The 23,960-nt window shown below is 44.1% G+C and overlaps 2 protein-coding genes and 1 non-coding gene across 4 annotated transcripts; 1 reads left to right on the forward strand and 2 right to left on the reverse strand.

Moving 5' to 3' along the window:
- Positions 1 to 1,482: 1,482 nt before the first annotated feature.
- On the reverse strand, positions 1,483 to 1,568 carry TRNAY-GUA. Its single transcript is given in 2 exon segments — positions 1,483 to 1,518; positions 1,532 to 1,568. It is a non-coding gene; the product is annotated as a tRNA-Tyr (tRNA).
- A 1,603-nt stretch (positions 1,569 to 3,171) lies between these two features.
- On the forward strand, positions 3,172 to 4,443 carry LOC123445620 (uncharacterized protein At2g39795, mitochondrial-like). The gene is made up of 3 exons (XM_045122631.1): positions 3,172 to 3,429; positions 3,519 to 3,886; positions 4,106 to 4,443. The coding sequence occupies exons 1-3, from the start codon at positions 3,187 to 3,189 to the stop codon at positions 4,263 to 4,265; spliced, it is 771 nt and encodes a 256-aa protein (XP_044978566.1). The 5' UTR covers positions 3,172 to 3,186; the 3' UTR covers positions 4,266 to 4,443.
- Positions 4,444 to 5,016: 573 nt separating this feature from the next.
- Positions 5,017 to 8,630, reverse strand: LOC123445603 (protein YIPF1 homolog). 2 transcript variants are annotated; one of them, XM_045122612.1, is made up of 7 exons: positions 8,350 to 8,630; positions 8,193 to 8,241; positions 8,008 to 8,103; positions 7,091 to 7,250; positions 6,038 to 6,308; positions 5,540 to 5,752; positions 5,017 to 5,377 (listed from the first exon to the last, which is right to left on the reverse strand). In XM_045122612.1, exons 1-6 carry the CDS (start codon positions 8,401 to 8,403, stop codon positions 5,561 to 5,563), a joined length of 822 nt encoding a protein of 273 aa, XP_044978547.1. In that variant the 5' UTR covers positions 8,404 to 8,630; the 3' UTR covers positions 5,017 to 5,377; positions 5,540 to 5,560. The 2 variants fall into 2 exon arrangements, with proteins under 2 accessions (XP_044978547.1, XP_044978556.1); XM_045122621.1 differs by having other exon boundaries at positions 5,017 to 5,380; positions 8,350 to 8,593.
- Positions 8,631 to 23,960: the final 15,330 nt, after the last annotated feature.

The following is a 23,960-nucleotide window of genomic DNA, read 5'->3' on the forward strand; positions in this document are numbered from 1 at the left end:
TTCATGCAATGTGAAAGAAAGTATGTAGATGATCATACCAAACAGACCAAATGGTTGTAGATCAACGAAATTCCATAGGTACATAAACATCATAGTTAATCAGACCAAAATACATAGTTCATCCCTGGCTAACGGTAGAGATTTAAACTAAAATAGCTAAATAGGCAAATGGAGATGGCGAGGGCATCGGAATTCCCCGCAGCGGTTGTAGCCCTCCGTGTAGGCATTGACAATGGTAGGGGCGTCGTCGGATCCGTCGAGGACGTCGAAGTCGTCGAACGAGGAGAAAACAAAGCAGACCATCCTCCGGAGGCGTGTGGCTGCTGCTTCACCAGTAGGGTGGCTTTATTTGTCGTCGCGGCCGATTCACGCTTCGATTGCTTGATTTTGTGCCGGAACGCATTGGCATTCTTGCAACGTAGTCAGTGAGCGCATGTCTCTGTCGTCATCAGCGAGCGGCACAGAACAGCCGCGAGCAGCTGCTCCTCCCCATCGACTTTTGGATGTCCACGGAGTCGGCGGGGGAAGATGTGGCCACCTATGACACCGCCACCCTTTTCTGCCTCGAGCACATGGACAATTCATCATGGCATTTGAAAGGTTTCGCCAAGGAATGGTGGGCAGATAGAACATGTGTTGGCACATCCATTTGATACGGGATCTCTCAACATGCTTGTCATATGGACCATTTGAAATGAAAAATATGTATCACCTCCGTCACAGTTTAGAAGGCACGTACGTGTACCTAGGTCGTTAATTTAACTTATATAAAATTTATTGTTTAATATAAAAATTATATCATTAAAAAATAGAACATCTAACATTTTTAATGATATATTTTTTGTAATATATGTTTATCATTAAATTGATCAAATTAACGAGTTATGTACACGTACCGGATTTATAAACTGAGATGGAGGGAGTACATGTATTCCGCCACATGAGGGCTCCTCTGCCAATATTACTCAATTTCATCATTAATGAGGCAAACCTTGGGTCATTGTCTGAGCAAAAAAATCAGGTTCAATTATTTTATGAGAAAAATCTTTTCATGTTGTGTAAGTCGATCGTTTGTAACAAATTCCTCCCTAAATCTTTTTGCCTCCGTTTCAAAAAGAAAGAATCTGTAGCTCGGACTTCTTAGTTTTATGGTTTACTAAAATAAACAAATTGTGAAATAAAAAATAATCTTTTCATGTTGTGTAAGTCGATCGCTTGTAACAAATTCTTCCCTAAATCTTTTTGCCTCCGTTTCAAAAAGAAAGAATCTCTAGCTCGGACTTCTTAGTTTTGTGGTTTACTAAAATAAACAAATTGTGAAATAAAAAATAATCTTTCATGTTGTGTAAGTCTATCACTTGTAACAAATTCTTTCCTAAATCTTTTTGCCTCCGTTTCAAAAAGAAAGAATGTGTAGCTCGGACTTCTTTGTTTGGTTTTTTACTAGGAGTATAAATTAAACAAATTGTAAAAGAAAAAAAATCCGACCTACCGGATTCGAACCAGTGACCTAAGGATTAATCTGCAACAACTACAGTCCTCCGCTCTACCAACTGAGCTAAGGTCGGGATGTGAAAATGTCGTAAGTAGATAATATTAATCGTTAGACACCTCGCATAGTAAGCAAGAACTCCACTTTCAGAAGTACGTACGTCCCGTTGTTAAATTCAAATCTTACTCGCACTTGAAGTGCCGACATGCTACAATATGTGCTATAAGCTGGAGCGGAGTATTTTACCACATATCCCGACGTCCAACAAGCAACATAATTACTTATAAGGTTATCTCTGTGATTCCTCCAAAATTAGCCTACGTTCATTTAATTTTCGGCATTTTTGCTCCTATTCTCACTAAATTCTACTTTTGCATTGTCTCTGGCCCTCGTCTTTTCCCGCTGAAGCTCCGCCACTGGTTTCAAAGCTCTGCGAAAATACTACTGAAGTTTATCGTAATCTTAAGCTTGAAACATGAATCTTATACTATCTCGTCCAAGTCTAAGAATTTGATGTATTTATAATACTGGATGGATATCTTCATATCCATTGTGCTCCAGTCGTACTGCAGTGAGAAGGAGGTAACACTTGAGCCACAACTTTCTTTCAGATGAGAAAAATTGACATGTTCATGAAATGTTGGTGGTTAGTCATAACTCATAAGAATACGTAACCTATGACATAATTCTTATGTTGTCTCCCGCAAAATGCGCCATATAGGCAGCCTGCTGCTGTTTGGAAGGTATGGGCCCCTTGGAAATGCAAGTCTTTTGTTGATAATTCAAAACGGAGTATGGACGGCCGACCAATTGCTTCGTCGTGGCTCGCCGAACTGCAACCTTTTTCCGCTTTGCAAGCAAGTCCAGGAAACCGTGACATACCTTCTCTTCTAGTGTAGGTTCTCCCTGCGTGTGTGGGTTGAGGTTGCTTCATGGATTGGCATACATGGTGATGTGGTGGGGAGCTGGAAATTGGAAGCTTCGATTCGAAAATGGTGGATTAAAAATGTGATGGAGCACGGAAACCAGAGAAAGGCTATGGCCTCCTTGTTCATGCTTCTGTCTTTGGAAAATTTGAAAAGAACACAATGCAAGGGTCTTTCGCAACACTGTCACTAGAACATGATGGTCGTCGCAAAGATCAAAGAGGAGGCCCATCTTTTGGCTATGGCAGGTGCCACCCACTTGAGTATTGCAATGCTGCGAGAGTAGTTATTCTCTTCCTCGATTTGCGGCTATTTGTCTAAAACCTTCTTCCTTAATCAATGAAAATGGCAAGTTTTTTGCTTTGTTTTAAAAAAAAAATCTTATGTTGTCTGAAGTCATTTCCGCTACACGGAACATTCCATTTACACATTGTATCTTTTGTTATATAACCAAGTGACTTCGATGTGGGAGGGACAATGACGACGCATCTCTTGGGCTGGTTCGAGTGCTCATAGTCAACGGTATCAGTATGTTTCGTGTACTACCATGATAGATGATAAATTGATCGAAAGTTTTACCTGGAAAAAAAAATCCCAATCTTGACATTCATAAAAAAAATACAAGATAAAGGACCAACCTCCAATATTCCAAGGATGTACTCCAAAGTGATCCATCGTGTGAGAGGCGTCACCCCTGTAGGCCAAGGGTAGAAAAGAAAAGAAACCCGAACCCCCGCTAGCAGCACTGCCCGCTAGAACCTTGCAGCAATGGCCATCTCCTCCGCCCTACGCCGCGCTCCCATGGCGGCGGCGGCCGCGCGCGCCCTTCTTGCCGCCCTGGGCAGCCCACGCAGCGGGCGCGTAGGTTCTCCCCACCATGGCGCGGCGCCCGTCGCTCCTCTCTCATCCCTCTCCGCCCCGCAGCCGAGCGCCGTCGCCGAGGCCCAGCTCCTCCGGGTCATAACCTACGAGATCTCCTGCGCCCAGCTCGACTGCAGGAACATTAACTGGGTAATAGCCACGCCTCCCGCGCAAAGCTCGCCATTTCTCTTCCCTCCACCACAGATGATTTGGGAATAATGGATTATGCTTCTGCCCAGGCGAAGGAATTAGGGGAAGGCTTCCCCTTCGAGATCAAGGACAAGGAGGGCACCAAGAGGATAACGCTCACGAGGACGCATCAGGAGGAGCGGATCGAAGTGGAGGCGCTCCTGCCCAGCCCCGTCGAAGACGGCGAGCAGGAGGAGGAGGACCAAGCCGGAGATGGCGGGAAGCAGAGCCACGCCGGCGGCGGCGGCGTCCCAAACCGGTACTGTATCCCGCTCACCGTGAGGATTCGCAAAGGAGCGGCGGACTCATGCTTGGAGATCAGCTGTTGCTCCTACCCTGAGGAGTTCGTCGTCGAGAGTTTGGAGTTTGGATCCAGCGATGAATCTGCTGGTTCGTTAAGTGGTGGAACTGCTTTCAGGTCAGTGTAATGAACTTGTTTTTGTTGATACTACTCCCTCCCACTCTTGTCTTAGGTTTGTCTATCAATGAATGTACCTAAATACTAAAATATGACTAGATACATTCATATCTAGATAAATCTAAGACGAGAATTTTTGAACGGAGGAAGTACTTGATTGTATGATGGTCCTTCATGGCTGTTCTAGATTTGCTTATCATGGGTTCACATTGTTTGCAGTGACATGTCTGAGGAGCTTCAGAAGGCTTTGCATCTCTATTTGGGAAGCAGGGGCATCTCGACGAATTTTACCGACTTCTTACACGCGTATATGATAAACAAAGAGTGCTATGAGTATTTGTCCTGGTTGAGGAAACTCAAAGGTCTGGTAAAAGGTTGAGTAGAATGGAAATTCAAGTTCCTTTCTTTCAATTTTGGGCAGAGTTTGGAAAATGTTAGTATATTCACCTATGGAGTATGGACCATGAATCCTACGAGAACCCTGTGATCCAAATGGCGCCTTTCTCAGTAGCATTGTACTACTCCCTCTGATTTTTGAATACAAATCTTTTTAAAAATTCCACCAAAATCTACATACGAATGTATATAGACTTGTATTTAAGAATGGAGGGAGTAATTGTTATGTGTCATGTTTACCCAAGGAGACAAATGCTGCTACAGAACTTCATTTCAGCCCCAGTGGGATGATTTGGTTATGTGAAGAACTGACCGCTGCAGTTTCTTCCTATAATCTTTCACCCTTCAACTGGTGCTAAATTAGTCAAGCACAAATCCTGATGAAAAATGTATACCAGAACTGGCTGCTTGTTGGGTTTGAAGTTAAGTTTGCTGCCACTATGTGGCTAAGTGCCTTGCCACAAAGATATGGCTAAAATGTTTTTATCGTTAAACTTCTGGCAAGCTTTTTTTTTTTCACATGAACTTTCTGGCAAGCTTAGGTGTGACAAGCTTCGTTTGGGAACCAAACAGCCCAATAATTTGAACCAAAGAACATCTCAGTCCAGATTCCAGAATCATATGACTAACCACACCGGTTCTACCTTTTGAGCTTGGCCCATGGGATATTGAATTCGTTCATGAAGACAACCCAGTGGTTCGAACCTATGGTCAGTACACGGACACAAACAACATACTTCGAATCAATTAGCTATGCTGGATAGAAACATGAGAAAGCCATGCATTCGCAGCAATGGATTGTTCAAACCAAAAAAGAGCTTCCCATTCTTACTAACCACCGTTCTTGTACAGCTCGGTGGTAGAAAGTTCACCAATTGCAAAGTTTAGATTGCAAACTTAGTAACTTCGCACTGGAACGCACACGGTAAATTTTCCTTAGCTACATGAGTCAAAAATCATAAAAGAAAGAGACACTCCCAAGGTCTACCAATCTAGGGTCAATATGTATGTAGAGTAAAACTAGTCCGCTGCCTGGTCCTCGGAAAGATGAATGGCAGAACAGAACGACGGGGACAAAGAAAACATCCAGCTCACCTGCTAAAAGGAAAATAAAGTGTGTTAAACAGCTTGTCCCACTTAAATAATGAACTAAGATGTTATTATAGAGTATCCAGTAACATTAAAGCATGGAGTAGTTCAGAAGGGTGTAATGGAATATTATGGAAGGGGAATTGGGGATCAACAAGAGTAGCCGACCTGAGCAACACCAAATAGATCTCAAGCAAAAAAGAAAACTTTGATGAACAGTGCCAGAGCAAACTGCAGCACTGATGCACTTGCGATCAAAGCCATCATATCAGCTCCTTCAGTGCATTCCTTCAAGTTTAAAGCGATGAACCAAGATGATGCACCACCAGCACCAGCTATGATGACCCAGCGAAGGAATTCCACAGGAATAAGTAGCAATATCTGAGGCAAAGAAAAATAGCAGAGCAGACAACAAGTCACCCTTTGCATGAAAGAACAGAGCGCGTGCCAAAAAGTCGACAACCATAACAACGTCGTGCATTATTACTTTGATAATCAATTCTCCGACTAGATGTTATTTACATTATATATAGTTGCATCAAGGTGTGAAAATTCCCACATAAGTAAAAGAAAAGGTACAACCATACAAATGCAATGTGCTACATGTTCTTGCTAGTGAAAACATAAGAATTTAAACGTATAGTGGGATAGAATCATAACACTTACAGATGCTGGTACGAAGATAAACAGAGAATAGCCCCACATACACCAAAATCGGATAAGGCTTGGGCGTGATCCAAAGTACTGAAACAGGAAAAAGAATGCAGCAGGTACCACGATAGCATAACCATACATGACTGATGCTGCCAAACTGAAATAGCTAACATCAAAGTTCCATATATTCAGATCACTTTTCCTTTGCATCAGATAAGTGGCAAAGTTTCCGAACGCAGCCAGCATGAATATCAGTGTAGTGGTGATCCACAAGGGTCCATACCTACAAAAAAAATGATTTATCACAGATCGAAAAGTAGGCTCGGAGATAAAGTTTAGTTGTAACAATGCAATAAGAAACTCAAGTGCTAAGTGGGTGAGAAGTTCCTTAAATTATGACTTGTGATGTTTCCTCAAAAATTATGTTGCTAGCATAACAAACCCCAACTACTATGCAAATTACTCCCTCCGTTTCTAAATATAAGACCTTTTAGAGATTCCAATATGAACTACGTACCGATGTATATAGACGTATTTTAGAGTGTACATTCACTCATTTTGCTACGTATGTAGTCCATATTGAAATCTCTAAAAGGTCTTATATTTACGAACGGAGGGAGTACAAGTTACAACATATACCTGAGTACTGCTACACCATATTTGGTATTTCTCTAGAATTTCTAGTAAATTATCGCATTTACCCAATTAAAATGTCGATCTGATGCTACTATGCTAATGCTAGTATTGCTTCATCACACAATTCTCAACAGTAGTCTCATTATTACTGCAGCATGTGCATGTGCTAAAACTTATGATTGTCACTTGACATGTTAACTACTCTCTCCATCCCTAATATAAGATCGTTTTGCAAGCTAAAACAGCTTGTAAAACGATCTTGTATTATGGGACGGAGGGAGTAATAGTGTAGCCATCTCTTGTGCATTGCCCTTGTGATGAGCTATATACTTGACCATTGCCTCAAATCATTTACTATAAACTACGTGATACTTAACACTCAATCTTTCTCAAACATGGAAGCAGATGGCAGATTGGCAAGATACTTACATGTCAGGATTAGCATCTATCTTCCTGAAAAATCCATCCATTGGATAAACTGAACTGATGAGCCTGTCGACCACGACATCAGTGTCAACATTGAAATATGGAGCATAAGAGGCAACATTGAAGTATCCTTTCCAGTTTGTCTGTGTTTCTACATCTCCATCTGCAAAATATCAAAAACAGACTTCAACATGGAAGAACGGATGCAAAGAAACATCATCATTATGCAATTTACAATGAAACATTGAGAAAAATCCAGTCATTTCTGCATTGTCTAATGTCTGGGATAAAGGTCAAAGTAACAAACAAAGAACAAATGCATGACAGTGCTTGCTTTCGACTGGAGGCTGCTAGAAGATCATAATCACATTATTTTTCTCAAGATCTAAAATGGTGTGTCATAGGCGGTAGCATTAATGAAATGCAAGATATTATCATCATCTGCTCCATCCAACAGCTATAGTACGCAGTCTCTAGGACTCATGCAAACAAAAGTTGCTGGCAGCTCTACGTTAGTATTTTGCATGCGCAACTTTAGCGAAGTATTACCAGGATATACTCTAATACCACATGGGGGTGGAAACCATGGGGAGGCCATGCACTTTGGTCAAGATTTCTCACACAAGAAACTTGACAGCTACTAGTACTCAGCTATGCGCATCAAAACATTTCTTCCTAAATGCTCCAGACCCTTTTCGAACTGAAATCCATAAACCTTACACTTGGGCCCTTGGCATGTAAATACAATCACATAAGCAAGTAATATATCCACATCCCACCCCAGTATCCCACTACACCCAGATATATCCGCACACATTAACCTGATACATTGTGTATGCAGAGATGGATTTATTCGAACATTGCAAACAAAGTATTACTGTGGAACACGCTGATAATTAACAGGCCAATTTGTTTGTTACCTAGAGGACTCCCCGGAGGCTGGTACCCTCCTCCACTGGCAGCAGGAGGAGCAGGCGGAAACTGCTGCAAGCGCGAGGTGGCAGTTGCATTTCCAACTGAAATGTAATTAATGGCAATTAATGTAACCTCAATCCAGCAGCAGCAGCAGCACTAATCTGACACGCACGCACGCGCGCGCACGTACCTTCGGCGGGGACGCCGGCCTTCCTCTCCTCGGGGGTCACAGCCACAGCCTACAGATGTAACCGAATCAATCACCCCAGCCCAACAACACCGCCAACCCTAGCGAAACGAGGTACGGAAACGATTAGGGGGGGAGGGGGGGAGGGCGTGATCGGTACGGGGACGGAGCCGAGGAGGTGGCTGGTGGGGAGGTTGGCGTAGCCCTCGTCCATGGCCGCTCGCGCGTGGTCGCTGGCGTCGTCGCCCGTCAGCAGCTGCGCATGGCCGCCGCCGCGTCGCCGGGGTCAGGATTTGGATCGAGGATTTTGGCGAGGGAGGGTGGGATGGGGGAAAGGGGAAAACTCTGCCGTGGGGAAGTCGTCGTCGCACGGGGGTCCTCCTCGGCTTTGCTTCCGAACGAAGGAGGTCGCGAGGCTGGCGTGTGGTGTGCCTGGTTGCCGCGGTCACTCGTGACAAGCCAAGCCCGCTAGGGAACAATCGGCCCAACCAACGGGGAATGCATCGGAGAACCGGGTGTCATGAAATTTACAAAATGAAATCTCATTTTATACATTCTATGATTATTTTATAAACAATCATGAAATTTACAAAAAGAAATTTCGAGATATCAAATCCGGGTGTCCGTTGTATATCTGTGTTCATTTTCACATGAAATGGGTGCCCGTGGTACCTACGGCGCAGGTATTATGGTCCGATATATGTTGCATCCAATTCTTTTATACATATGAATCTTTTGTTTTATTATTGATATTACCACGAGCACTCATTTTCATGAAAATGAAACACGGGTGTACAACGGGCACCCAAATTTCATATCCTAAAATTTTAGTTTTTTTAAAATAAAAAACTAATACGTTTTTATGTTATATTCATGTAGGGGTGTGTGTGGCACCCACAAGCCACAAATCCTCTTCCCAAACCAATCCATTGTTAAACGTGTTTCATTAGTCACGGGATCTTGTATTAAGGAACGAGTAAAGAGACTTGTCGGTAGCGAGATTAAACTAGGTATGGAGATACCGACGACCGAATCTCGGGCAAGTAATATTGAAGGACAAATGGAATAGCATACGGGATTTACTAAATCCTTGACATAGAGGTTCAACTGATAAAGATCTTCGTAGAATATGTAGGAGCCAATATGGGCATCCAGGTCCCGCTATTGGTTATTGACCGAAGTGTGTCTCAGGTCGTGTTTGCATAGTTCTTGAACCCGCAGGGTCTGCACACTTAATGTTCGGTGATGTTTCGGTATTATTGAGTTATGTGTGTTTGGTAACCGAAAGTTGTTGGGAGTCTCGGATGAGATCCTTGACGTCATGAGGAGCTTCGGAATGGTCTAGAGGTAAAGATTGATATATAGGAAAGTTGCATTTGGCTTCCGGAAAGTTTTCGGGCATTATCGGTAAAGTACCGGGAGTGACGAATGGGTTTCAGGGTTTTACCGGGAGGGGCCACCCACCCGGGAGAGGACCTAATAGTCCTAAAGATGGTGCACCAGCCCTTAATGGGATGGTGCGGCCAGCCCAATAAGCCTATTTCAGCCAAGTGTAAAAGAAAAGGAAAAGAGAAGAAAGAAGGAAGGGGAATCTCACAAGGAAGAGGAGTCCTCCTCCACCAAACCTAATTGGAGGAGGACTCCTCCCCCTTGGATTCGGCCGAACCTCTCCTCCTTGGAGGAGAGGGCAAGGCATCCCACCTCCCTCTTCCTCCTATATATAGTGGAGGTTTTGAGGACAGCCAACACCAGAAAACCACGTGATGCCCTCTCCTTCATAGATCGTCTCCCTCGTCTATACTAGTCCGGTATAGCTTGGCGAAGCCCTGCTGGATTAGTTCACCACCACCACCACGCCGTCATGCTGGAGAACTCATCTACCTCTCCGCCCCTCTTGCTGGATCAAGAAGGCGGTGATCGTCATCGAGTTGTATGTGTGCCGAACGTGGAGGTGCCGTCCATTCAGCACTAGATCGAGATGGATCGTGATGGGGTCGCGGGATGGATCATGATGAGATCGCAGGACGGGCTACGATTTGTATCGCGAAGTTGTTCCACTACATCAACCGCGTTATATACGCTTCCGCTTAGTGATCTACAAGGGTATGAAGATTCACTCTCCCTCTCGTAGATGATCATCACCATTAATAGGTATTGCGTTTGCGTAGGAAATTTTTTGTTTTACATGCAACGTTCCCCAACAATGGCATCATTAGATAGGTTCATGAGTAGATGATATCTCAAGTAGAACACAAAAGAGTTAGTGGTTCTTTTATACATATGATTTTTTTTATTATTGACATTACCGCAGGCACTCATTTTCATGAAAATGAAACATAGGTGTACAATGAGCACCCAAATTTCATATCCTAAAATTGTAGTTTTTTTTAAAAAAAGGCAATACGTTTTAATTCTATATTCATATAGGTGTGTGTGTGGCACCCGAAAGCCACAAATCCTCTTCCCAAACCAATCCATCATTAAACGGCTCCCATTAAAAGTACATACACAAGTTGCTCTTTTTTTAAAGAAAAAAATATGGTTCTTGTGAACTCAAAAACAAAATGAGACTTCTAGAAACAAGTACATATGAGTAAAATTTCATGGGTGTGTTTAGCTCATATCTTTTTTCGATAAAGGGTTGTAATGTCGTGATGCGGTCCTAGCTCCAAGAGGACTTAATTTGCAATCCTCTCTGAACATAGAAGTGCATTCCGAGTCACACCAACATATGACTAATAGTATCCACGCAAGTGTCATATGTTGGTAACAAGATGGACATCACAATAAAGACAACAACAAATGAGAGACAAGATACAAGGTAAATCATACGCCATGCAAATGCCATATTGAAAGTGCAATCATGCCCTTAATCATATTTTGATGTTGTTGACAATATACACATAGGGAACTAATCACCTTTGTCAAGTGTGTTTCAGGTTTAGTTTCCAAAAGATTATTTATGTGGATCATAACTAACGTTTTCACGATACTCAAGTATGGAGAAACAAGACAAAAGCTCTATCTCTTCTCGTTTACTCTTGAGTATAGGGATCCCGCACTATTAAGAGGGGATCACTGGTTCTCGCGATAGACTTGCTCAAAAATCTAAGAAAAACCCCATGGTTGAGTTCATGTCCTGACTAAATTGTTTTGGCATCTGCTGGCTCGGACTTCCGACTATATGTTCGACGCTTCACGGCTCTCGGATGTATGACGCCCCCGGTGGTCGGGAGCTACCTCATCAGCAAAGAATCCTCGAATTTCTGGTCCTTCCGATCGACCGGCCTTCGGACGTTTGTGTGTGTCCAGAAATCCGATGCCACCCCAACACAACCAAATTGTCGGACGTCCGGCCCTTCCGGACGACCGTGCGGCGGACAGCCGACGCCCTTCGGTCGTTCGTACACTATGCTTCAACCTTCCTCTACTGCGCTGGCCCGCTCTCTCCAGTGGCTAGTCGTCTAACCCTTCCTTTTGGTCCGGACGACCGGAGCATGTCGGACGTCCAACAAGTGCGCAGAGTAAGCGACTCCCAACGGCCATTTTCTACTACTACTATATATACCCTCTTCCCAGCTCGAGTGAGGGTTGTCCAACACACTAGAAAGATTCCAGAACACTTTTCTCTCTCACTCTCTCCCCTCCTCACCAAATCCCAGATCCCAAGAGAATTTGTGAGGATTCTTGTGTGTTGTTCCAATCAAAAGATAGATCGTCCCTCTCCCCTCCTCTCAACTAAAGCAATTCATGATTTGAGCAAGTCTTGAGTGGTTCCCTTGATCTTGTTACTCTTTGAGGTCAGAGACTCCTAGGCGGTAGGAGATCTTCGGAGAGGAATCAAACCATTATGATTTCCCTCGAAAATTTTGTAAGGGTTTGGAGGCCACCTCAAGGCCTACCACTAGTGGTTGAGAAATTCCTTCATGTTGTTGTCTCAAGGAGACAATATGGTGAGCCTTCGTGGCATTGGTGTGCCTCTGTGGTAACATCCACCTCTCTAAACGGTGATGTAGCTTCCCTCCAAGTAAGTGAACACCGGGATACATCCTCGTCTCTCGGAGTTGCGGTTATTCCTAACCCTAGCTCTTTACCTGTGGTTACTTGTCTCCTTACCTATTTCACTTATCTATTTAGTTGCTAAACTTGTATATCATACATGTCACCTTATCAAGGGTGCAATTGTTAGGCTAACGTTCATATTCCACATTATTGCCTAAAATTGCTAAGTAACAACTAAAATTTGTAATTGTACCTATTTGTTGGGGAATGTTGCATGGGAAACAAAAAAATCCCTATGCAGACATAAGATCTATCCATGGTGATGACCATCTACGAGAGGAGAGATCGGATCCACATACCCTTATAGATCGCTAAGCGGGAAGCGTCAAGAAACGCAGTTGATGTAGCCGAACGTCTTCGCGATCCAAATCGCAAGCCGTCCCACGATCCAATCACGATCTAGTGTCGAACGGACGACACCTTTGCGTTCAGCACATGTACAACTTGATGAGGATCTCCACCTTCTTGATCCAGCAAGAGGGGCGAAGAGGTAGATGAGTTCTCTGGCAACACCACGGCGTGGTGGCGGTGGTGGTGAACTAATCTGGCACGGCTTCGCCGAGCTCTACCGAACTAATCTAGACGAAGAAGATGATCTATGGAGGAGAGGGCAGCATGTGGCTTTTGTTGGAGAACGTCGCATGGGAAACAAAAAATTTCCTACGCGCACGAAGACCTATCATGGTGATGTTCATCTACGAGAGGGGATTTCCGATCTACGTACCCTTGTAGATCGCACAGCAGAAGCGTTAGTGAACGCGGTTGATGTAGTGGAACGTCCTCACGTCCCTCGATCCGCCCCGCGAACCGTCCCACGAACCGTCCCGCGATCCGTCCCACGATATAGTGCCGAACGGACGGCACCTCCGCGTTCAGCACACGTACAGCTCGACGATGATCTCGGCCTTCTTGATCCAGCAAGAGAGACGAAGAGGTAGATGAGCTCTCCGGCAGCGTGACGGTGCTCCGGAGGTTGGCGGTGATCTGATCTCGGCAGGGCTCCGCCCGAGCTCCATAGAAACGCGATCTAGAGGTAAAACCGTGGAGATATGTGGTCGGGCTGCCTTTGAAAAGTTGTTTCAAATCAGCCCTAATTGCTCCATATATATAGGAGGAGGGAGGGGAGGCTTGCCTTGAGGCTCAAGGAGCCCCAAGGGCTGCGCACCAAGGGAAGGAGGAGTCCTCCTCCAATCCTAGTCCAACTAGGATTGGAAAGTGGAGTCCTTCTCTCCTTTCCCACCTCCTTTTTTTTCTTTCTCTTTGATTTTCTATCCTTGGCGCATAGGGCCCTCTTGGGCTATCCCACCAGCCACCAAGGGCTGGTGCGCCACCCCCAAGGCCTATGGGCTTCCCCGGGGTGGGTTGCCCCCCCCCCGGTGAACACCCGGAACCCATTCGTCATTCCCGGTACATTCCCGGTAACTCCGAAAACCTTCCGGTAATCAAATGGGGTCATCCTATATATCAATCTTCATTTCTGGACCATTCCAGAAACTCTCGTGACGTCCGTGATCTCATTCGGGACTCCGAACAACATTCGGTAACCAACCATGTAACTCAAATACGCATAAAACAACGTCGAACCTTAAGTGTGCAGACCCTGCGGGTTCGAGAACTATGTAGACATGACCCGAGTGACTCCTCGGTCAATATCCAATAGCGGGACCTGGATGCCCATATTGGATCCCACATATTCTACGAAGATCTTATCGTTTGAACCTCAGTGCCAAGGATTCATATAATCCCGTATGTCATTCCCTTTGTCCTTCGGTATGTTACTTGCCCGAGATTCGATCGTCAGTATCCGCATACCTATTTCAATCTCGTTTACCGGCAAGTCTCTTTACTCGTTCCGTAATACAAGATCCCGCAACTTACACTAAGTCACATTGCTTGCAAGGCTTGTGTGTGATGTTGTATTACCGAGTGGGCCCCGAGATACCTCTCCGTCACACGGAGTGACAAATCCCAGTCTCGATCCATACTAACTCAACGAACACCTTCGGAGATACCTGTAGAGCATCTTTATAGTCACCCAGTTACGTTGCGACGTTTGATACACATAAAGCATTCCTCCAGTGTCAGTGAGTTATATGATCTCATGGTCATAGGAACAAATACTTGACACGCAGAAAACAGTAGCAACAAAATGACACGATCAACATGCTACGTCTATTAGTTTGGGTCTAGTCCATCACGTGATTCTTCTAATGACGTGATCCAGTTATCAAGCAACAACACCTTGTATATAATCAGAAGACCCTGACTATCTTTGATCAACTGGCTAGCCAACTAGAGGCTTGCTAGGGATAGTGTTTTGCCTATGTATCCACACATATATATAAGTCTTCATTCAATACAATTATAGCATGGATAATAAACGATTATCTTGATACAGGAATTATAATAATAACTATATTTATTATTGCCTCTAGGGCATAATTCCAACAGCTTTTCAGGTGTGTGTTGCCATCAAAACCTCCACTATATGTAGGAGGAATAGGTAGGTGGGCTGCCTTGGCCCCTCCTCCAAAGAGGAGAGGTTCGGCCGAACCAAGGGGGGGAGTCCTCCTCCCACAAGGGAGGTGGACTCCCTTGGGAGGACTCCTCCTCCACCTCCTCTTTGGCCCTTGGCGCATGGGCCTTTTGGGGCTGGCCACCCAAGCCCACCAGCCGCTGGTGCGCCACCTCCTAGGCCCATGTGACTCCTCGGGGTGGGTGGCCCCTCCCGGTGGACCCCCGGAACCCATTCGTCACTCCCGATACACTCCCAGAAATGCCAGAAACTTTTTCGGAACCCAAATACCACTTTCCTATATATCGATCTTTACCTCCGCACTATTCCGGAGCTCCTCGTCATGTCGTGGATCTCATTCGGGACTCCGAAAAACTTTCGGTCACCAACATACATAACTCAATAATACCGAAACGTCACCGAACCTTAAGTGTGCAGACCCTGCGGGTTTGAGAGCTATGTAGACATGACTAAGACACTCTCCAGTCAATAACCAATAGCGGGACCTTGATGCCCATATTGGCTCCTACATATTCTACGAAGATCTTTATTGGTTGAACCTCTATGTCAAGGATTCAGTTAATCCCGTATGTTGTTCCCTTTGTCTATCGGTATGTTACTTGCCAAGATTCGATCGTCGGTATCTCCATACCTATGTTGGGGAACTTAGCATGGGAAACAAAATAAAACCTACGCACACGAAGACCTATCATGGTGATGATCATCTACGAGAGGGAGATCGGATCCACATACAATTGTAGATCGCTAAGCGGAAGCGTTAATAAACGCGGTTGATGTAGTGGTACGTCTTCACGATCCGTCCCACGATCCGTCCCACGAACCGTCTCACGATCCGTCCCACGATCCGTCCCACGAACCGTCTCACGATCCGTCCCACGATCCGTCCCCCGAACCGTCTCACGATCCGTCCCACGATCCGTCCCGATCAAGTGCTGAACGGACTGCACCTCCGCGTTCCACACACGTACAGCTCGATGACGATCTCCACCTTCTTGATCCAGCAAGAGGGGGCGGAGAGGTAGATGGTTCTCTAGCACGGCGTCGTGGTGGTGATGGTGGTGGTGCTATTCCAGCACGGCTTCGCCTAAGCACCGCTGAAACTAGAGGAGAAACGGATCTAGAGAGAGAGGGCATCACGTGGTTGTTTTCTGTTGTGTCTAAAACCCTCAAAACCCTTAGTATATATAGGAGGAGAGAAGGGAGAGGGTTGCGCCCTAGGGCTGCCTTTTTTTGCCTTGCGCAAGGAGGAGAGGAGGAGTCCTTCTCCAATCCTATTTGGAGTAGGATCCCTCCTTCCCACTTGGAAACTCTTTCCACCTTGTGTCCTTCTCAAACCTTATGGGCCTTAGTGGGAATATATTCCAGCCCACTAGGGGCTGGTTATCTCTTCCCACAGCCCATGAGGCCCCTTGGGGCGTGACACCCCCGCGATGGTCCCCGGCACCCCTCCCGGCACTCCCGGTACACTACTGATGAGCCCGAAACTTTTCCATGACCAAAACAGGACTTCCTATATATCAATCTTTACCTCTAGACCATTCCGGAGCTCCTTGTGATGTCCGGGATATCATCCGGGACTCCGAACAACCTTCGGTCACCAACACCTATAACTCAACTATACCGAAATGTCACCGAACCTTAAGTGTGCAGACCCTGCGGGTTCGAGAACTATACAGACATGACGTGAGACATTCTCCGGTCAATAACCAATAGCGGGACCTGGATGTCCATATTGGCTCCTACATATTTGATACGTCCATTTTGCATCATGCTTTCATGTTGATTTTTATTGCTTTATGGGATGTTATATTACTTTGTGGTACCATATTTATGCTTTTTCTCTCTTATTTTGCAAGGTTTATTTGAAGAGGGAGAATTCAGGCAGCTGGAATTCTGGACTGGAAAAGGAGCAAATCTTAGTCCACTATTCCGCACATCTCCAAATGCCCTGAAAAGTTACGTGGAATTTTTTGGGATTATATAAAAAATACTGGGCTAAAGAAGTACCAGAGGGGGGCTACCAGGGCGCCACAAGCCCTGCCACCGCCACCCCCCTAGTGGCGGATGGCAAGCTTGTGGGCTCCCTGACGGCCCACTGGCCCCCCTCTTTTGCTATATGAAGGGTTTCGTTCCAGAAAAAATCAATCAGGAGCTTTTTCGTGGTTTCGCCGCCGCCACGAGGCGGAACTTGAGCAGATCCAATCTAGAGCTCCGACATGACGATCCTGCCGGGGAAACTTCCCTCCCGGAGGGGGAAATCGTCATCACCAATACTCCTCTCGCAGGAGGGGAGGCATCTTCATCAACATCTTCATCAGCACCATCTCCTCTCCAATCCCTAGTTCATCTCTTGTAACCAATCTCCGTCTCACGACTCCGATTGGTACTTGTAAGGTTACTAGTAGTGTTGATTACTCTTTGTAGTTGATGCTAGTTGGATTACTTGGTGGAAGAGTTTATGTTCAGATCCTTGATGCTATTCATTACACCTCTGATCATGATTATGATTATGCTTTGTGAGTAGTTACTTTTGTTCCTGAGGACATGGGATAAGTCATGCTGATAATAGTCATGTGAATTTGATATTCGTTCGGTATTTTGATATGATGTATGTTGTTTTTCCTCTAGTGGTGTTATGTCAACGTCGACTACATAACACTCCACCATACTTGGGACTAGAGGAAGGCATTGGGGAGTAGTAAGTAGATGATGGGTTGCTGGAGTGACAGAAGCTTAAACCCCAGTCTATGCGTTGCTTCGTAAGGGGCTGATTTCGATCCACTAGTTTAATGCTATGGTTAGATGTTGTCTTAATTCTTCTTTCGTAGTTGCGGATGCTTCCGAGAGGGGTTAATTATAAGTGGGATGCTTGTCCAAGTAAGGGCAGTACCCAAGCGCCGGTCCACCCACATATCAAACTATCAAAGTAACGAACGTGAATCATATGAACATGATGAAACTAGCGTGACAAAAATTCCCGTGTGTCCTCGGGAGCGTTTTTCCTCCTATAAGACTTTGTTCAGGCTTGTCCCTTGCTACAAAAGGGATTGGGCCACTTGCTGCACCATTGCTACTACTTGTTACTTTTCGCTTGCTACGTTTCAGCTCACTACACCATACTTGTTACGGCTACTTTGAGTGCTTGCAGTTATTACCTTGCTGAAAACCGTTTATCAGAGCCTTCTGCTCCTCGTTGGGTTCTTCACTCTTACTTATAGAAAGGACTATGATTGATCCCCTATACTTGTGGGTCATCAAGACTCTTTTCTTGCGCCGTTGCCGGGGAGTGAAGCGCCTTTGGTAAGTGGAAATTGTTAAGGAAACATCTATATACTGTGCTGAAATTTATTGTCACTTGTCACTATGGAAACTGTTCCTTTGAGGAGTTTGTTCGGGGTATCTTCACCACGAACGGAAGCACGAGGAGTTGTTCCTCAACTTGAGGTACCTACTGAAAATATCTTATATGAAATTCCTTCGGGTATGCTTGAGAAACTGCTGGCTAATCCTTTCACAGGAGATGGATCTTCACATCCAGACTTGCATCTGATCTATGTAGATGAAGTTTGTGGTTTATTTAAGCTTGCAGGTTTGCCCGAGGATGAGGTAAAGAAGAAAGTCTTTCCTTTATCTTTGAAGGATAAGGCGTTGACATGGTATAGGCTATGTGATGATACTAGATCATGGGACTACAATCAGTTGAAATTGGAATTTCATCAAAAGTTTTATCCTATGCATTTAGTACATCATGATCGGAACTTTATTTATAACTTTTGGCCTCGTGACAGGGAAAGTGATGTCAGCTCTGCTTCCCTTGCAACGGCGCCAGAAATAGTCGTGTCGACGGCACCAGGAATCCTTCAGCTGCGGCTACGCCTTAACGGACTTCCTAGGCAAGTATGCAAAGGATTTCCCCCGTGGCCTTGGAGCCATGCGTTGGTGTTCCCTCGAAGCGGAAAGGGTGATGTAGCACAGCGGTGGTAAGTATTTCCCTCAGTTTGAGAACCAAGGTATCAATCTGGTGGAGGAGTATCACAAGATCCTGCACAAACACAAAAGCTTGCAACCAACGCTATGAAGGGGTTGTCAATCCCTTATAGATTGTTTGCCAAGTGAGAACTGAAAGCAAAAAAGTAACAAAGCAAAGTAAAAGTGGAGATGTAAACGATGGATGTGAATAGACCCGGGGGCCGTAGTGTTTACTAGTGGCTTCTCTCATGAAAGCAAGTAGACGGTGGGTGAACAAATTACTGTCGAGCAATTGATAGAACCACACAAAGTCGTGACGATATCTATCCAATGATTATTTCTATAGGCATCATGTCCAAAACAAGTAGACCGATACTTTCTGCATCTACTACTATTACTCCACACGTTGACTGCTATCCAGAATGCATCTAGCGTATTAAGTCCATAAGAATAGAGTAACGCCTTAAGCAAGATGACATGATGTAGAGGGATAATCTCAAACGAATGATAAAACCCCCATATTTTTACCCTTGATGGAAACTACTTGATGTGTGCCTTGCTGCCCCTACTGTCACTGGGAAAGGTCACCACATGGTAGAACCCAAAACCAAGCACTTCTCCCATTGCAAGAATCAAATATCTAGTTGGCCAAACAAAACCCAAGACTCGGAGTGACTTACAAGGATATCAAATCATGCATATAAGAAATCAACAAAGACTCAAATATATATCATAGATAATCTGATCACAAATCCACAATTCATCGGATCTCGACAAACACACCGCCAAAGAAGATTACATCGGATAGATCTCCATGAAGATCATGGAGAACTTTGTATTGAAGATCCAAGAGAGAGAAGAAGCCATCTAGCTACTAACTACGGACCTGTAGGTCTGAAGTGAACTACTCACGAGTCATTGGAGGGGCGATGATGATGATGAAGAAGCCCTCCAACTCCAAAGTCCCCTCCGGCAGGGCGCCGGGAAGGGCCTCCAGATGAGATCTCGCGGAAACGGAAGCTTGCGGCGGCGGAAAAGTATTTTCGAGGCTCCCCTGATTTTTTGCGGAATATTTGGGAATTTATAGGCCAAAGACCTAGGTCAGGGGGCGGCCAGGGAGGCCACAAGCCTAACCACCGCCGCCTCCCCTGGTGCCGGAGTGGGGGCTTGTGGGCTCCTGGAGCCCACCTGGCCTGACCCAGAGGCCCCATGGTCTTCTTCCGTTCGGGAAAAAATCATTTCGGGGTTTTCTTCCATTTGGACTCCGTTCCAAAATCAGATCTTAAAAGAGTCAAAAACAAGGAAAAAATAGGAACTGGCACTTGGCACTGAATTAATAAGTTAGTCCCAGAAAAGATATAAAAGGTACATAAAACAACCAAAGAAGACAAGATAACAGCGTGAAACCATCAAAAATTATAGATACGTTTGAGACGTATCAAGCATCCCCAAGCTTAACTCCTGCTCGTCCTCGAGTAGGGAAGTGATAAGAATGAATTTTTGATGCTTTCATGCTACCTAGCATATGTGTCCTTTGTAATTCCTCTTATGTGACGTGAATGTTCAGATCCATTAGATTCAAAACAATAGTTTGCTATTGACGTGGAAACAATAATAATTCAAGCAAACTAGCAAGGTAATCATGAACTTTCAAAATAACAAGGCCAAAAGAAAGTTATCCCTACAAAAGCATATAGTCTGGCTATGCTCTATCATCATTGCACAACGAATTTAAATCATGCACAACCCCGGTATTGGCCAAGTAATTGTTTCACACCTTCACTTTCTCAAACCTTTTCAACTCTCACGCAATACATGAGCGTGAGCCATGGTTATAGCACTATAGATGGTGTGGAATGTGGTGGAGGTTGCAAGACAAAAAGGAGAAGATAGTCACATTAACTAGGCATATCAATGAGCTGTGGAGATGCTCATCAATAGATATCAATGTGAATGAGTAGGGATTGCCATACAATTGATGCACTAGAGCTATGAGTATGTGAAAGCTCTTAAAGAAAACTAGTGGGTGTGCATCCAACTTGCTTGCTCACGAAGACCTAAGGCAATTTTGAGGAAGCCTGTCATTGGAATATACAAGCCAAGTTATATAATGAAAATTTCCCACTAGCTATATGGTGGTGACAAAACGAGAGACTCTCAATCATGAAGATCATGGTGCTTAATATGCACAAGTGTGGAAAAAGTGGTAGCATTGTCCCTTCTCTCTTTTTCTCTCATTTTTTTATTTTTTTTGGTGGGATCTTTGGCCTCTTTTTTTATATTTTTATTTGGTGGGATTCTTTGGCCTCTTTTATTTCCTCACATGCGACAATGCTCCATTAATGATGATCATCACACTTTCAACTCAAAACTTTGAGTAACGATGACTCTATATGGAATGCCTTCGGTAGTGTACCGTGGCAATGATCTAGCATGGCATAGACATCAATGGAAACATCATGCTAACTATCTTACGATCATGCAAAGGCAAAATAGACGGGGTGGCACATGTCATGGTGGTAGTTGCATGGCAATATATCTCGGAATGACTTTTAAAAAGCCATAATAGGTAGGTATGGTGGCTGTTTTGAGGGAGGCTAATGGTGGGTTTTGTGCACCGGCGAAAGTTGCACAGCACTAAGAAGATATTGATGGTGGTAGGTGAAAGTGCATATAAACCATGGACTTGACATTAGTCATGAAGAACTCATATACTTGTTGCAAAAGTTTTATTAGTAATCGAAACAAAACATTCAACGCATACTCCTAGGGGAAGGGTTGGTAGGTATAAACCATCGCGCGATCCCGACCGCGACGCAAAGGATGACAATCAATATACTAATCATGCTCAGATTTCATCACATAGCGGTTTACCATACGTGCATGCTACGGGAATCACTAACTTAAACACAAGTATTTCTAGATCCACAACACCTTACTAGCATGACTTCAATATTACCATAACCACAACTCAAAACTAATTGAGATGAATCAAACTTCTGTAACTATTCAATGCACATGAAGGTGGAAATTTTCGTATCCCTTTGGATAACTACCCCTTTTGATACTACTTTCAAAGCATAGATCAACTACCAAGCCACGCATCGCTGTGCTCTAAAATATATAAGTGAAGCACATAGAGCAAAATCAACTAGCTCAAAAGATATAAGTGAAGCACATGTGAGCTGAATTGTCTACCAAAAGATATAAGTGAAGCTCGACAAAATCACGGTGTGTGCATGTCTCTCTCTAGGTGTGCAGCAAGGATGATTGTGACACAACAAAAATAAAAGACTCCTACGATACAAGACGCTCCAAGCAAAAGCACATAACATGTGGTGAATAAAAATATAGCCCCAAGTAACGTTACCGATGGACTGAAGACGAGAGAGGGGATGCCTTCCCGGGGCATCCCCAAGCTTAGGATTTTACGGCATCCTTGAATATCTTGGGGGTACCTTGGGCATCCCCAATCTTGAGCTCTTGCCACTCTTTATCTCTTTGTCCATAAGAACTTCATCCAAAACTTGAAAACTTCACAACACGAAACTTAAACAGAAACTCGTGATAACATTAGTACAAGAAAGCAAACCACCACTTCCTTAGGTACTGTAGCAAACTTAAATTGTACTTGTGCTGATGTTGGGTTACTGTACTTTCAATCTTCCAGGGCTAATACCCCCCGATACTATCCATAGTTTCATCAAAATAAGCAACCAACACAACAAAAACAGAATCTGTTAACAGCAGACCAGTCTGTAGTAATCTGTATATTTAGTATACCTATGGTACTTCACAAATTCTGAAAAATTACGAAAGTCTGAATAATTTGCGTAGAAATCAGCAGCAAAAATAATAAACTCAAAAGCTCTTACAGAAAAAACATGAAAATTCTTTTTATGAGCAGAAAGTTTCTGTCTTTTCCAGCATGAAGAAACGATCATCCCCAAGACTAATCATAATGGTTTTGCTTGGCACAAACGCAAAAAAGAAACACAAAAACACAATCATAACAGAATTATGAAAGTGTGGAAAACACAAAACAGAAAGAAAAAGGATAGATTCGTTGGGTTGCCTCCCAACAAGCGCTTTTGTTTAACGCCCTTAGCTAGGCGAAAGGTGATGAAATCACGTATAGTCATCTTTGGTGCTCAAACCATAGGTAGCCCTCATCATAGATTTATAAGGCAATCTTATTTTCTTTCTAGGAAAGTGCTCCATGCCCTTCTTTAAAGTAAATTGAAATCTAATATTCCCTTCCTTCATATCGATGATAGCACCAATAGTCCTTAGGAAAGGTCTACCAAGAATAATGGGACATGAAGGATTGCAATCTATGTCAAGTACAATAAAATCCACGGGTACATAGTTCTTATTTGCAACAATAAGAACATCATCGATCCTCCCCATGGGTTCCTTGACAGTAGAATCCGCAAGATGCAAATTAAGAGAACACTCTTCAATCTCATGAAAACCAAGAATGTCACATAAAGACTTTGGAATCGCGGAAACACTAGCACCCAAATCACACAAAACATTGCACTCATAGTTTTTGATCTTGATTTTGATAGTAGGTTCCCACTCATCATGAAGTTTGCTAGGTATAGAGACTTCTAGTTCGAGCTTCTCTTCAAGAGATTTCATCATAGCATCTACGATATGTGTGGTAAAGGCTTTGCTTTGGCTATAAGCATGTGGAGAGTTTGCAATGGATTGCATCAAAGAAATGCATTCAAACAAGGAGCAATTATCATAATTGAATTCCTTGAAATCCAAAGTGGGAGTTTCATTACTACCCAAAATTTTGACTTCTTCTGCTCCACTCTCCACACCTTTATCACCAAGATAGGTGGACTCCGAATCATTGGGGCGTTTTTCAACCAAAGTGGATTCATATCCAGCCCCTTCATAAGTAGGTTTGACATGCGAAAACAAAGATTCAAGAAGAGACACACCAAGCATTTTAAGATCTTCGTGATTTGCATCACTAGAACACACCCTTTTAAACCATTCATGTCTAGCGCGAATTTGGGCGGTTCTTTCTTTGCTCTCATTCATGGAGATACGCATAGATTTCAAAGTTTCATCCAAGTTGACCTTGGGAGGAGCGCATCTAACTTTCAAAGCATCAATATCACAAGACATCCTATCAACGATCTTAGCCAAATCGTCTATTTTGAGTAGTTTTTCCTCTATGGACGCAT

This window comes from Hordeum vulgare, chromosome 1H (genome assembly GCF_904849725.1).
Source record: "Hordeum vulgare subsp. vulgare chromosome 1H, MorexV3_pseudomolecules_assembly, whole genome shotgun sequence".
NCBI lineage: Eukaryota > Viridiplantae > Streptophyta > Magnoliopsida > Poales > Poaceae > Hordeum > Hordeum vulgare.